The sequence below is a fragment of the Phalacrocorax carbo genome, chromosome 3, assembly GCF_963921805.1.
Source record: "Phalacrocorax carbo chromosome 3, bPhaCar2.1, whole genome shotgun sequence".
Classification (NCBI taxonomy): domain Eukaryota; kingdom Metazoa; phylum Chordata; class Aves; order Suliformes; family Phalacrocoracidae; genus Phalacrocorax; species Phalacrocorax carbo.
In genome coordinates, this window is record NC_087515.1 from 90442240 (window position 1) to 90458474 (window position 16235).

General features: G+C 39.9%; 1 protein-coding gene across 6 annotated transcripts in view; it reads left to right on the top strand.

The window, feature by feature from the left end:
• Positions 1–4919: 4919 nt before the first annotated feature.
• The window catches only part of CEP162 (centrosomal protein 162), a 47145-nt gene continuing 35829 nt past the window's right edge, over positions 4920–16235 (top strand). The window contains exons 1-5 of one of the 6 annotated variants that reach the window (XM_064447688.1): positions 4924–5238; positions 5640–5709; positions 6130–6215; positions 7049–7152; positions 12052–12190. In XM_064447688.1, coding sequence (XP_064303758.1) covers positions 7093–7152; positions 12052–12190 — 199 coding nt within the window. In that variant the 5' untranslated portion in view covers positions 4924–5238; positions 5640–5709; positions 6130–6215; positions 7049–7092. Of the gene's footprint in view, positions 5239–5266; positions 5710–6129; positions 6216–7048; positions 7153–8062; positions 8179–12051; positions 12191–16235 lie in introns of those variants that run through there. The other 5 variants (XM_064447690.1, XM_064447691.1, XM_064447689.1 and 2 more) reach the window with 5 other exon arrangements.

Genomic DNA, 16235 nt, shown 5'->3' on the forward strand with positions numbered 1-16235 from the left:
CCAGGTTCCCACCACTCCAATAACAGATCATTTTTAAATCACCCCCCTAAATCCCTGAAGACCTCCCAGTTGCACAAAACACAACAGCTTGATCCTTTTTCAGTAGGATAAAATGTGATGTTATGACTAGCTGTATTTTAGGGAGAAATCTCCCGTGGCAATCCTAAAGCTACCTTACTTTCAGAGGAAAATGTTGAAAATTGCAAATCTATCACTTACGATCTTGCGCTATTTCTGTACCGACAAACGTAAGAGCACTCGCCATACTGTGCTTTTTCGGATATTTATCTGCAGAGAAATGATGTTCCCCTAAATTAGCTTTTTAAGATAAACACACATGCATGTGCTGTTTATTGTACTTTAAAAATAAAAAAAAAAAAGAAAAAAGAAAAAAAAGTTAAGCGCAGAGAAAATTCTTCAAACTGCATTTGGAGAGTGACCTAAGATGTGGGAAAGTTGTCTATTGCTTATGTTATTTTTTCACCCACTTTTGAGTGCTTTGAGGCTACATTTCCCCTGAGTTATGACAGATATTGCCACCCACCTTAGTTCTTCCTGCCTCTGCCCTAACAGAACCTCTTTGTTGTTTTATCTAATCAGATTCAGAGGCCCTGCTAGAGTTGGCTCTTTCAGACTGTTCAAAGCGGTTATATTTCTTATTTCCCAGGCTTCAGAAGAACTAAAAATAACCAAGTGAAAATCTGAAACGCAAAGCTAATATTCTTGCCAGTGTTAAGCAGATATGTTGTCAGGATTAACGAGAGATTTTAAAGATCTGAAAAATTTGAATAAATCAGAACACTTAATTTTTCTTTTCTGAGTTTTCTGAGTTTAAACTTTCCTAAGCCACGAAGAATTTTTTATAAAAATATTTACCTTAATTTTTTCTGAACCGAAGATATGTGGTGTGTCTTCATGCAAAGAGAAAAATTTATTACAAATCTTTCTGTATACAAAAGAGAATATTCACGACAGATGAGGGCTTGCAGCTCAAATGACTCTGGGGTGAAAGTGACCCAAGTTGTTTGTCCAGTCCCCGTGGAGAGTAGGAGTCGTAGGTGTTCTCCCTGAAGCCTCTTACCGGCAAAGACGGACCCACAGTAGGCATAGGGCAGGATCGTTAGGCTAGTTCAAATGTTGGTTGAACACGGTCACACCAGCTATGTTTGCATCTATCTTTGCACAATAATTTTGCCAGGATTTGTTAAAAGTGAAAGCTCTTAATAGGAGGGATTCTGCTCCGCTGGCTGGATTATGCAGTAAAGCAATGTTTCCCAACAAGTTTATAGAGAATTGGGAAATGGAAGAAAAAGCAGTGTGAAATGTTGGCAAATGCACTTCTTTTAAGCTGAGAGAGTGACAAGCAGCTATAATTACTGACTGCAAACATCCACCGTCTTGAGGGAACTTTTAACTGCTTACATTTGCTGGCGGTAGCCCAGTTTTCTCTATGATGGAGAACTCCAGCAGCCAGTAATTACAGCAACTTTGCGCTTCCCCTCTTCCAGAGGAACTGAAGAGTTGGCAGCACAGGGCACAGCATTAAGGCAATTAAACATTTACACAAATGAGCCAAAGGGAGGATCCATTTTCAAAAAGTCTGAGAAACACTGCATGTCTGCTGACTTCCAGAAACCGGGAAATGGCCGGCAACGTGACAGCCCAGCTTCCAAACTTGGAGCTCCGTTCAAGGGGCACGAGCCTGAAGCAGAAAGATTAGCGACCAGTCTAAGCCTCTGGAACAATCTGAAACACGACGCAGAATTTAGTTCTCAGCTCATGGAGAAACCACATGATGGAAAAGACCTGGCAGGTGAGATGCTAAGCTGAGTCCAGGCTAGCTACCGTAACATGGCCAACAATAAATCTGGCCCTCAGGATCTGAGGACTAGGGTTATCAGTGACAGAACAAAGTAAGACCTGTCGTGAAATAAAAGTATTAAAGATGGTCTTTTAAACTGAAATTATAGTTAGGTGGACTATTTTATAACTAATCCTAACTTAACAATGCCAGAGTACTGTTTTCTTTCGCACAAAATGCAGTTTCACATAATTTTTCCATCTTCTGTGCAACTTGTACTTTTATGGAAGGCTTTTTCTTTTTCTGATGGGTATACTGGAAAGGATTTGTATTGCATAGTCATGTAAGGAAGTATTATCACAGTGGGCATGCACAGAGAATGCAGTTTTAACTTCTTAATTCACCACTGTTTGTTTGCTTTTCATTCAGTATGAAACTGTTAACCTTTAAAAAAACATAACCAAGAATATGGCTAAATATTTATTATCATAATCTCATATTTCACATATTTGCAAGTTCAGTACTGAAATACTATCTAATGCAATGCCTCAGCCAAAGTGGATGTGGCAGACGTTTTGTTTCTTTTTTATTTGATGTCTTTTTCCCCATTGACATTTATGGATGATATGAATCTGAAATTAGACGTGCAAAAACAAAAGTATGGATATTTTATCCCTTTTAATTTTACCACTAATTGTTTGAACTTATTACACTAATACATGAAGCCCTGTATTTTAGGAATCGGAAGGAAAAAAATTGCATGAAGCGTACATATGCCACACATTTAAATGAGAAACTGGTGACTACAGAGGCAAAATCTGGGTTCATAGAAGTCAACAAGGGCTTCCCACCCATGTCAGCAGAGCCAGAATTTTACCTTATACTCTGGGGCTCTGCCCAGCAGGATCCATTTCAGAATTTGTGATCACCCTTCTGCTTTATTAGCATCGCCACACAAACTGCCACGTTCCTGGCTGAAATTCAGGGCTAGCCCTGCTCTCCGTTTTTTAAGCTCCACTCTTAAGACGTCTTGAGAAAACTGCTCCAACTGGTTGGCATTAGAAGGAAATGAAAATCTTTTAAGTGGCTATTGTGCATGTCATTTGAATGCACTGGATGACATTTCAGCACCAGGCAATGCCTCCTCTCCACCACAGTCATCAGGAGTGGTTTGGTTTTTTTTTTCCTTCCCATATGGGCACTGAGGTTTCCAACAGCATTGATCCCGCTGCACATTTTTCTATACTTTGTACAAGCCTCTTTCTTTGAACATATTTCTGCAAACAGAAAGCCCTCAATGTGCAACAGTTTTTTAGCAGCTTGCAGGACTGAGCCCTTGATGTGATTATTTGATTAAATATGAAATAACTCTCATGATCAATGAATGATGTCACAGCTATCACTTTGAAGTTAGCAGCAAAATTTGCATTGGCTTAAGTCTGAGCAGGATCAAGGCATGCAGCATCAGACTGACATCCCTTAATTAATTTCCATATTTCTCTTTAAATGCTCATGCCTCACTCCACGCTTTTTCATGAGACGAGAGAAAAGAACAAACGCTGGAAACTGATGTTTTCACCAGCAGTAGGCTGTCACGCTTAACAAATTGTTCAAGTATATTAGTTTACGTGGGCATCCTGTCCTTGATCAGCTCCCACATTTCCCATAGACAGCAGCAGAAGTTGCACACAAAGACAAAACAAATGACCCATACTCGGCAAATGGAAATATAGCACTCCATCTGCAGACAGAAGGCCTGACTGAAAGAAGCGCTGCAGCACCTTTAGCAAAGAAACTGCCATAGACTTGGGTGGAAAATACAGAGTCCGTATTTCTTTGCTTCTTTGAATTTAAACTGTAATTTATACTTGCATTTAAAAAAAATCTGGGATATATAAAGGCCATATTGGAAGCACGGTCTTTATCTCACAAGCTAACAGGAAATGAGAGACAGTAATAGGATTTTAACTAGTTTCTCACTTGCGATGAGCATCCAACACTCACCAAAGAAAACTTCCTTTCAAAATCTTTCCATTCCAAGTCTGCTCAACAGAATCAAAACGTGTGTGTGTGAACAATGTTCATTTGTATTCTTAAGTGAGCTTGTTTTATTTTGCCATTTACTAAATGCTGGCGTAAAAATTCCTAAAGCAACGTGACTCTCACAACAAACACAACTGACGGACCCTAGCTGGAGAGCACATGCAAGCACAGACTGCAACTGTTCTGTGGTTATTTGAGAGACAGTGGTCAGGGAAACAGGGGTCATTAATTTCTCTGCGTATTTTAAACATTTCCAGAGATGTGCTAAAATGCATTTAAAGCACAGCAGCCGACATCTAAGGCCGAAACGCTAAAAGAAGCTTTAGAAGGGGACTCCTGTGCAACAGCGAGAAGGGATGGTTTGGTTTTGACCTTTGCAGTAGGGAAATCAACGCACTTTTAACTCTTTCCATCTTGCTTTTGCAAAAGGCCCGCTGGGAAACTTCCAAAGCAGGGCGCCCTTCCCAAAATCGCCGAAGGAATTGTGGCGGCAGGTGGCCACAGCGCTAGCCCCGCGGGCTTCGTGGATGCGGAGGGGGCAGCCCTCTGCGCGGGCCTGGCACCGCCACCAAAAGGAGGAATAAACTGAACTCGGTTTCAGCCCCCGCGCCTCACCCACAGGCTCCTGCGCGGCTCCCAGAAGGCGGGAAAACCAAAGAGCCGCCGGCTGAGGAGAACCGACAGCGGGGAAGCGGGTGGGGGCGGTGTGTGTATCCAAAGCCCCGCGGCCGGGAGCCCGGGGGTAGATGGCCGGAGGGCCCCCAGCCCGCCCTTGCGGCCGGGCGGAGGGAGGGAGGGAGGGAGGGAGCCGGCGGCAGCGGCCTCCCCTCGCCGCCAAACCCCCGCTGCTGGCTCGCAGCCCCCGCCGGAGGCAGGTGCGCGGGCGGGCCCCGCTAGACCGGCGGCTGCTGCGTTATCCTGGCGTGACCTCTCATGGCGGGACCGGGGAGCGGGGAGCCGGGACCGCACCCCGCCCCCGCACCGCCCTCCGCCGCCGCCGCCCAGCAGGTGGCGCCGCTTCGTACGCCCAGCGCGTGCCGCCGCCGCTGCCGCCGCCTGGACGTCACCGCGCGGCGACTTCCGCCTCCAGCCGCGCGGGGCGGGCCGGGCCGGGCTGAGGCGACCTTTGCCACGGTAGCAGTGGCCGCTGGGGACCGTTCTGTGCCGTCACGTGCCTGCCCCGCGCGCCAGCGGCGGCGGCGGGGCCGGTGAGAGCCAAGCCAAGTCAAGTCAAGCCGGCGGGTTTGGCGGGATCGCGTGAGGCGCCGTCCCGCCCCGCCCCACCCCGCCCTCAGGGTTGGCGGGCGGTACGGTGGCCGGGAGGGTTTCCTCGGCAACCGCGCCGCGCCGCCAGCGGAGGCGGCCATGGCCGAGAGGGGCCCGGCGCGGCCCAGGTACGCGCTCGGCGCCCCGCGGCAGGGCAGCTGCCCGCCCGCCTGCCTTCCCTCCCTCCCTCCCTCCCTCCGGGCAGCGCTCGGCTCCGAGCCGCTTCCTGTCCCGCTTCCGTGGCCGTCGCGCCCCCTCGCCAGGCCCGGGGCGAGAGAGGACGGGGCTGGAGGAGCGCCGCGGAGCCGTGGGTCGGGGGGGGAGAGGGGCTCGCCGCCGTGTGCCAGCCCTGCCTGTGCCGCAGGGGAGCCGGAGGAGGAGGAGGAGGAGGATGATCAGGTCACGGCCGATCCTAGCCCGGGGGTGATTAAAAGATTACATGAAATGCGTTAGGCTGTATAAGCTTTCCTTCATCCCTGTGGTTTAGCCGTACCCTCCCAAAACTTCTGCTCTCTGCCCTGTGTTACAGCGTGTAGCCCAGCAAATGGCTTATGTGTTTGGCAGCTTGCAAAGTCATTTGTGAGCCTCCAATTCTAAAGGTATGGCTGTAAAGTGTATTTGCGAAGGGTAATGTTTGTCCCCAGTCTTCTGTTATGGAAACTGTCTGACATATTTGTTGCTGTCCTTTTGAAAAAGTTTTATATTGTTTGTTTTTATAAAAGGTGTAGTTATAGGGTAGACTAAAGTACAGATAATGTCAGAAGAATCTTTTTGTGACAAGGCTGGAATTAAGTATTCCCCACTTGCTGAAGTAGTTGGCACAGCTAGTAAACTGCATCTAGTGTTCTTTGATGTAAAAGCATAAAAGAATACTGGATTATATGTGTCATGAGAGGTAACATTCATAATCTTCTTATCATGTTCTCAGAGTTACTGTCCAAGTGCTTACAGAAGGATATCTTATTCGATTCAAAGTCTGGGTACTCTGCTATAACTTTTTTTTTTTTTAACTGCTAAAGCCAAAGTGTCGGGTGGTCTGTGGATGAATAAGGAGTGAAAGCAGGAAGCGGTTGTCACAACTTGCCTGTCAAAACCAATTTACTAGGTAGGTAACAGTCCCATGTACTGAGAGTGCTCCATATTGAGAGAAGTTTTGTTTAATGGTAAAAACATTTCTGCAAATGTTTAGCCCTTTTATGTTTACATAGCACTTTTCAGCCTGGAAGATGCTAGGATAGATTAATGCTGCCATACATACGCAGTTTTGAAGGTAGCCATATGTGTTGAGCAGTGTGATATATGAAAGCTTTGTAGCGTTTTGAGTGTGGAGTATATTTGATACCTGAGAAGCCAGCACAGAGTTTTGGGAATGGGAGGAGGGCAAGTGCCATTGGCTTTCTGAGACAGGGCAGATCAAACCAAAAGTCATCCTCTAATCTTGAAGACTATCATGCATTTATTGCTTACTGAGTCCTAAGCATAGCAGAGATGACAAAATAAAACTTAGAATGCCAGATGTCTCCAGTTTTGGAGAAGAAACATAGAAAGGAATTAAAAGCCCTTAAGATGGATGGGAAGTATTACTGCAGTGGATTCTTTTTTGATCACTGACAAAATGCTTAATTGTGGGTAGCTAAGAGAGCTGTCTTTTGAAGAAAAATGTAAAGATGGTGATTTATTTATCCCTCAAAGTTTAAATGCTGAGACTGTTGCTTTGGAAATTAATATTTTGATTATAAGGAATTTGGGTAACCCAGGTATGTTTGCATTGATTGTCTTGTTCAGTAAATAATTTAAATTAGGAGTTGGAGGAATGAAATGTGGCATATCTCGAGATTTTGTTTGCTATAGCTCCCTATGAAAGCAGCAAATCACTAGGCTACCTCTGATTTCAGAATGCTTTTAATTAACTTTTTTTTTCTTAAAAAAAAATCTTAGTTTTTAGACTCAGTTGTTTGGAAGGTAACATCCAGTTGCAGATCATGGCTCATCGAATTTCAAAAGAAGAATTAGATGAGCAGTTTGAAGAGTTTCTGAAAGAGGTATGTTTCAGAGCAAGGTCACATCCCTTTTGCCTATTAAAATACAGGAGGGAAATTGAGTATGGAAGAATATGAAATGGAAGATGCAGCTGTGCTTGTATCACGTAATTCACATAGCTGTCTTATGTGTGAGCCTTTGCAAGGTCTTCGCTTCATTGCTAAACTTAATTCATACTGTTTTACTGTGTTAAAATCAAGAGAACAGTTTTGTGATTAAATATTTTGTCACCCCTAGTCCATATCTTCAGAAAGAGTCCTTGCTTCTTGATTTTTGTTTCAGTTTGTGTGTGTTATTTAGTACCAAAAGCTTCAAATTGATATATAATTGAAAATGAGGTTAAAAACTTTTTCTGTATGTAGGTATAAGATACGTTTTACTGAGTTCTATTTAAAAAAACTGTTTTGTTAGGATTAATACAAGATATGTTGTAGTGATCAGAAAATTTTTAATTTGATTCCTTTTATTCCTCATGTTGATTTTGAGTACAGGCAAAATCATGCAAGTCTGTAGGTTATGTCTTAAGTTATTGGACATAGTCAAAATGGCTTGCCTTGGTATGGTTTTTTTACTGCATATAGACCTTTAATTTCAGAATTTGCCCTCTGGTCTATCAGACACACAGTGTAGTAATCCTGAGATGTAAATACCACATACATAAGGCCTTTACTATATTCTGTTGCTGTATATAAGTGTAGCTGGTGATGGCAGAGAGTATTCTTGGGGTCTCTGTAACGTATGCTTGAAGATGTAGAGGCTGTGCCACAATTTAATGACTTGTGAAGAATGTAGGTGCTAGATTCTATAAAAATTGCACTTTTTACTGTAGTAAAGATCTGTAGTAGCCAGAGGCTTCTTTTTCAAGATTTTCGCTTTCCCAGATTGGTGTGTAACTCTGCTTTTACTTTGTAGCTTGTGAGGTGTTTTTACAGATAGAGAATAAATGTAACTTCACTGAGCAACACGAAATGGAGAGAATAGAAAACCAAAATACCACCTGAAAATTAAGATTGACAAATAACTTAAAGGTAGATTTTGGCCTTTAATTCGATGATGTAATTGAGTTAACATTCTTGAATTCACTGAAATTATTAACATTAGTAAAAAGAGAAAATTAAGCTCTGTATTTCTGTCAAAAGTTCTTTTCTTACTATTGTTATGAAGGGAATTGCTCTGGGGAAGAGAAGGGAGGCTTATTCTTTTATTTTGTGCATCTGACAAAACTTTGCGCATGATTCCTTCTAGTATTTTGTTCCTCATTTGACATGCTCTTCCTCCTCCTCAGCTATTGCCACATTGAGAATGCTTGAGTTAGGAAAACAAAATCAAAATAGCTGTACTGAAGTATCCAGAGTGGTATTTGGCACATTCCAGAGAATGTAACTTTTAACAACACATGTCTTAATTGTTTTTTATTGTTTCAAACTAAAATTGTTTGTAAAGTGTTTAAACTTGCTTAAATGCATATACTGGCAATCCAGTCATTAAAAATATGCATTATTTTATGTTTTGCCAGCTAGATACAGACCCAAATAACAATGACATTATCTACTCTCTGTTAATTTATATGCGTTCATCTTCTGTTATGACCCTCCCTTTGCTTTTGTTTTTTTATAAAAAGTGTGCAGCCTTTTAATGTTAGAAAGATGAGAAACTGGTGTGCTCCATTGTTTGAAATCACTGTGTAGGTGATGTTTGTGTGAGTATAACGGCAGGGGACAGGAATAGCAAAAACTCTTTCTTAGTAGCGTGAGGAAGACTTAATATATTTTTAAGCAAATCTTTCGGAGAAGAAATGGAGCAGGATAGTTTTTCCGTTTCAAGTAGCTCATAGTTACTGAAACTGCATTTGTTTGGAGGGAGGATTTTGTGTATGTTTGCAATTAAAACATAAAGACAGACTGTAGATGCAGTTGGATGATGCAGGTCTACTATGAGGATTGAACTAAAGTCTTTCAGCATATGCACTATCAGTGAAGAGGCTTTTCTAGGCTTTTATTGTTATACAGAAGGAAACAAATATGTCTGCCTGGTCACACTTATTCCCAGCCCCTTGCCAGAATGGCCTGTTGTCATCCATAATTCTTTTCTTCCTCTTCAATTTTCCATGTGCCCGTGAACCTTCCACTCCCCACTACCAGTGTCTTGCTTTAGCGTATGTCCCCTGTTGTCACTTTAGTTTACATATCATCTGTTGTGTTGGTATGACTGAGTTTTCTGAGTGTTGGCTGTGAATTTCCCTTGGAACATGCAGTGTGAGGAGCTCTTTCTAATAAACAGTACTTGAATTAATTGCTTTTTTTGATGGTACTTCAAGAAAAGTGAAGTTAGGAAAAAGCCATTGTCTGCTTCTAGTCTTCTAGGCTGGCTTTTGTTCTACTTGATATTCATGGACAGCTGAGAAGGAAGACTTTCAAAAGGAAAGGCTAAGCCTATTCCATCTTCATCAGAAAATCTGTAGAATAGTACCTGGAAGAGTAAACTAACATTAAATCGTGTTTGGAAAACATTTTTAATTTTTATTAAAAGACCAAATATATTAAAATATTATTTTGTACTAAAAATATAATTTGGAGTAGACTTGCTTTATTGAAAAATACTTGTTTCATTAAATAATTAGGACAACTGGTCGTGAAAGTCTGAGTGTTGTAGATCCAATCCTGTATTACCTATCTACTTAAAGTTCTTTCATGTGTATAGGAGGTGGTAAGCTGATTATGTGCCATATAGGTGTCCCAGTTCTTCAGACTGACCCTTTTGGCTTTTATTTAAGTTGAGATTAAACAACTGACACTTTTTTTTCTGTGTGTGTGTGCCTGTGCCTGTGCCTGTCTTCCTGAAAGGCTGACAGGCTGTTACAGAGGAGGGGAAAGAAGAAATCAGTGCCACTTACTGGCACTGAAAAGCCATTACTGGTCCAAAAAGTTGATTGATTTATTTATTTACTTTTTTCAAAGGAAGGAAAAAATCTGTAAGTTTTGCTGGTGAGACAACTGACACATTGGGGAAAATGCATGAGTGCTTTTGTGTCAGCATTTCTTTCCCAGCTGCTGCAACTTTACTGTCTGCAGTTGACAAGATGGCTGGACGTAGAAAGTTTCCAGAACTTGAAAACAACCTGTGGGAGTTTCAGTTTCTTCAGTTACAGTACTCTAAGGAGTATGAGCATCATTGAAGTTAGTCGTAAAAGAAACAGCAAGCGATAACAGAGCTTGCATCAAGCACCTGTCAGTACTTCTAGCTAGCGTGAGGCAATCCGACCTTTGGGGACAATGGCAGTAGTACTTGTGTTGCGATTAGTGTAAGGAATTTGTTATTTATAGGACATTTATTAAGAATGTCAGGCTATTTTGTTCTATGCCACTGAGCCAACTTTAAAAAATTGCAATATACCCTGTTGTCTAGCAGTTTCATAATTTAATAAAATACAACTTCAATAAATTACAAGGCTTGCAGCACTTGAATTTTCTTTCTGAGACCGTATGTTAGGTGTTTAGTTTTCTCAAGTGAAACTGTAAGCTCTAAAGGTGTTATTGGTCAGAGATATTAATAAGAATATTAATTTTTTATGATTTTTTTTCTTAAATGGTAGTTTTGGATAATTGGTACTTGAGCTATGGATTTTCTTGTTAGGCCCATATAAATTGAAGTCTTAGATGTATAGTAAAGGTAGGCTTTTATGGTAGTGCTTTTTATGCAAAAGGAATCAGGTAGTAGACTGCAGAGGCTTGTTTCAATAAAACATCCTGTTGTGTTTTACATATTAAGTACCCACAGTCCTGTTGCCTCTAGTATTCTGTTTACACTATCCCATCTTCTTATTTGTGACTATTACAAAAGTGAAGCTTTTGAAATTTTCCCATATGATGCATTTCATATGTGAATTCTTTGTTTCTTATGCTTTATGGCTTTTGCTAACTTTATTCACTGTGTTCTTTAAAAGACTTTAGGACAATTGGTTTCAATAATTATGGCTAAAAATTAGATAAAAATAAAAAGTACACCACTCCCCTTAACCCATGTTTACTGAGTTTAAGCATGAAGAATGTGTAACACATGAGTTTGCAGTGCACTGGCTTAATGAATATATTTCCTTGTTCAATGTCTGGACAGCTAATTGTGGCTGTGAGCCTGCTGTAAGCCACAAAGAGCTCTATTAAAGGAAAAGAGTAGAGATTAGTTTCTTTAAAAAAAAACAAACTACATCACTTCAAAAAAGTGCTGTTGTCTTCTGAAGTGTCTGTAGGTTTTTTCCTTCCTGTTACTCTTCAGTAACTTAAATTCATAGCATGTTCATACCCACAGACTTTTTTTCTCCATTGATTTATGCCATCAGTTAAAATCAGTATGGATGACTAACATATATGAAAGCTTAATACACAGAGTTGGGTTGGAACAGCTCTGGCATTTCTATTAATTTCCATGAACACGAAGTATAAAATTAATTTATGAAATCTGACTTGCTGGGAGCTAGAATGTTGCATGTGAAGGTTTATTTTTAGAATATTAATAACGTTGTTCATGTACAAAGCAAGGCCAAGGCAAAACTGTTTTCTGCTTTACTTCATTATCTTCAAGGATATAGTCAGGATTTTGGTTCTTATATGTTGTAAGTAATTGACAAAGCTGATGATGCTATTCATTTGAACATATTACTAAGCAGTTAACTTTTAACGTATCTAAATTCTGTCAGCAAGGTTGTTATAACAGGCAGTATTATGCCACATGAATATAGTTATTGTTTCTTACTCAGCTTTGTCTTGCATGTACAAAAAAAAAAACAGCAGTGGGGATTAAAGCGGGGCATCCGGACTCAGAAGTCCAGAATTGAGTGGCTGAAAGACAGTTAAACAATGTGAAAATGTAAAATCTGTCTTTAATCTTGTGTGCAATTGACTCAGTCTCTTTCAGATGATTCACTTGGAAATTCAAAGAAAAAATCCAGCATTCTTGAGACATTGGGACAGCCCAGGAAAAAAGAAACAAAGAAAAAGGATTCAGTGCCGTGGTGGATATCTGAGGAGGATTCAGATGATGGTGGTAAATAATGTGGTTTTGCAATCTTTTGGCCACAGGGGGTCAGGCTAGTGCCTCCTCATGTGTCATATAGGCCTGGTTTCAAGTCAGGTTGATGCCACTCAAGTGCTTTAGAACATAACAATGCAAGTTTGTAAAGTATAAAACTCAAATGTAATTGTATTTTTTTAAAATGGATTGTATTCAAGCTGTAAGCAAGCTGTCTGCTATTTTTTCTGCAGCTTTCAAGTTATTAAAACTTGTAAAGAGTAAATACATTATAAATAGTAAGATAATTAGAAAATGTAACTCATGAATTCTGCTGAAATATTTGTAGGTGTGTTTTGTAACTAACCTGTTCCTTATACTGAGTTTTTATAGATTTCTCTTTTCAAAACTGGAGAGGAAAAAGACCATTTTGTATAACCTTATGCTAATTGCAACATTTTTAATAGGTTGGGAAAGCACAGAAAAACTTTTCAACAGCAGCTGATTCAAAGATGTATGTCTGTCAGTATTCTCAGTGTTTCCCTTGCCAAGGACCATGGCTCAAGGGGAAAAGAGTTGTGATGACATGATTGCTAGTTCAGTATTGACTTTGTCACATAGTTGTGGAAGAAAATATATTATTGTTTGCAAGCTTTCCACCTCTAGTTTTCTTATTGGGTAGTAAAGCCTATGAGCAGTTAGTTTCCACAGGGTGATTGCTGCTTGGTCTTGTAGTGGTGGCTTCTCGTTTTCATGATTTGTATAACTTAAAACTGGAGCTTAACAGAAGGTCCCAGAAATCAGTTTTTCATATGACAGAGTTAAGATACTGCTGGTAGTCTCCGATTTTAAGCATAGCTCTGTCCTGTCAGTGTTGTCATAGTTAGGAGGCAAATTTTAGTCAGCAGTTGTGCCATTCAGGCATAACCCTAACAGGTGTGCAACTTCATATCAGGTAATTATGAGATATTATGAATTCCTTACTTACAGCTTTTCAAAAAAAACAGGACAGAGTGTTCTTACTGGGTAAAGTGTGAGAATTAAGCAGTTAGCATGGCCTCATTTTTCGACTTACTATCGAAGAAGATTTTCAGGGGACTTCAGAAGTTCAGCATTCTTCCATGCTTTTTGTCTGAGTTGCTTGAGGCAACCCATAAAGCACTTTGCTTCTCATGCTACTTCTACCAAAAAACACTGGAGTAGGTACTTTAAAGGGCAGGGTGATTAAAAGTTTTAGGGAACAGTGCTTGTGTGGGTAAGTACAATGCGAAGCAGAATGAGAAGAAATGATGTGATCATATCCAGTTGTTCCCATCCAAACCAATTCTACCACTTTTATTTTTTAAATTAAGAGTATCTTACCAGCTCTGTAGTTTAACTAGAGGTAAAGCTATTATAACTGAAACATGTTTGATCTGCAGTTTATTGATGTATAAAATAAAAAGAGAGTTCTGGTAAACTTTTTAAGGTCTCTTTTTAAAAAAGCTTCTCCTTCAACAGGAAAACATTCAGAAGGTGGGCCTACCCAGTTTCGCCAGTATGGAAACTATTCACTTGCAAAAGAAGCTAGCCTGTTCGTTTTCATACTCTTCATGATGAGGGGCTGGACTTTTTCGCAGGGAGCTGGAAGTAGTCTGTGTGTAATGCTTTTTGAAACAAAGGTCCAGCATGTCTTGGCAGTTGGACATAATAAAGTTGAGAGTACAAGAGTAGCATGGTGCTCAGATGTATTAACAATGGTTTATTATTAATAATGTAAGTTACTGCATGGGATGACTGTGAAGATGATCATTTAGATTTTTAGCTTTTTGTAAGGTTATTAAATGTGCCCTAAATAGCAAAATAATTGTCCCACTTAAAAAAAATAATAATATTGCTGTGATTATAACAAATATGGGAATAAGCTGAATTTATTTCTCAAAAGGGTAAGGTTGGCATTCTTTGAAATGTTGTGGAGATTCTTCTGGTTTCTCCTAGGCTTGAACCTCCTCATTGGTTGCAGATAGGTCTCTTGTTGACAGGATGTCAGCTAATAGAATTATTTTTGAATTGTTTTCTCAACATGAATCAAACTTATGTAAATGTGTAAATCTCACCTCCACCCCCAGTGTGGCACTGCATTACAAATATGTGCATCATATGTATGAGTTTATGTGTTTGGGTGGCACTACATAGAGGTACCGTTATATAAACAAAGTACAGTCTGGCTAATTAGCTTGAGTAATGCACCAAGCTGATAAGTTTTTTCCAGTTTGAGGTTTTCATTTTGAGTCACTTCAGTATCTATATCATGCTGTCTTAAAAGACACAAGACAGATGACTGGAAGACAAAATATATGCTATATATTTATTTGTTGTCTGATTGTTTTTTCCAAGGCATCTTGTTGCAGAAGTGCAAGGAAACAGGTAGAGATGTAAAGTAATAGCCTGTTTTCACTTGGCTTTGTAGATTAATGGTAAACAGTGTAGACTATTTCTGTTCATTTGGCTGAGTACTGTAAAGTACACTTTAAAATAACTCAACTTGTAATTCTAGGCACGTTTGAACTCTTTGTTCTTAAGCTTTAAACTGAAATGTGCAAATTGTGATTCAAGATACTATCTTCCATATTTGACAGGCTAAAGACATACCTCTAGCTAATGTCCTTTTTACCTGTTTTTGTCATTTAAATGATAAAAAGAAATTGGATAATAAGAATTTCTGTCCTGTCTTGCTTGCCCATCTATTCTTGCTGTTTGTCTTACTTCTCAAGATTTTCAAACAAGATTTGTTAAACCGAGAAAAGAGAAGAAACTGATGGAAAGCGATGCTGAAATAGTGGAAGATAGTGAGCAAAAGAGCCCCCATTCAGATTCTCAGTCTGGTATTTGATTAAATAAGTTGTATTAAATTTATTCAGTTCAGCCTTGTATTACTAATGTGTTTCCTATAGAAAAGCCTTTGCAAATTGTCCATTTGACCGTAGTGTTCTTACTGAAAGCAAGCTGCCACTTACTTCATTTGTCATTTCCAGAAGAAACTAATAACTATGTGAGCTTTTGCTCAATTGGCATTACATCATACATCGCTACCTATAGTGATGTGGAAGGACAGACAGTATTGAATGTAAGCCAATGGGAGAATAACTTTGAAAATCTAAAGAAAGGTCAATATGTTTAGTAAACAGAAAATCTCTTACACTGTCTGTATTTCATACTCAAGAAATATTAATATTCACTTTTCTACTTGTTTAATTTCAAAGACTCCAGTCAGAGAAGCATTCTATTTATGTTCTACTGATGTGATTCTTTTCCGTCTGCTGGCCAGCAGGCTGCTCTGTGCATGCTGCCTCTGGAATGGAACCAGTAGAGTTGGTGTAATAATGACAAACTAAGTTGTTTGATCTACAGGATTATTTTAGTCAATGTAACTTCAGAGTCAGCCCTTTACATGAAGTTACTTCTTATGCTATCTTAAGAGAAACTCCAAAGAATCATTAAGAATTATTAACATTGATCCATGAAATAGTTTTGTGTAAATGACAGTAGCAGTTAACTTTTATGTAGTTTAAACGTGGCTTTGGTTTTAAATTCAAGCAGATCAGTAATATTTTGGAGAGCCATGACAAAGAAATATTTGGCACTTGGTCTTCAGATTGTGTTGGTGGTCTACTGTGTGGCCTACAGAACATTTCCCTGTGTTAGCTTTCTAAGAGCATGTGTGCTGCCCTGTTTTCATATGCTTCATTTGCATAGAATAGCTACAAAGCATCTCGGTCTGGGAGATAAACACTAAAACTGAATGTATTTCTCAAATTAGGCTTAATATCTGAAATATGAGCAATAGGAAGACTGTGGCAGTTATTTCAAATTACTGTTTTAAAAGGCATCAGGTGTTTGCATTATTTCCAGCAGAAGGCATGCTGTCCACACTTTTAGTGTCCCAGTAAATGTGGGAGAATATAAATCTAGAGAAGTGACGCCTTACTAGTGGACTTGGACATCAGTTGAGGGAATAAAGGACCCATGCATTGTTTCCGAATGGATCTCATATCATTTCTCTTTTTGCATTGCACCTGCCAGATACTCACCAGCTTCCTTT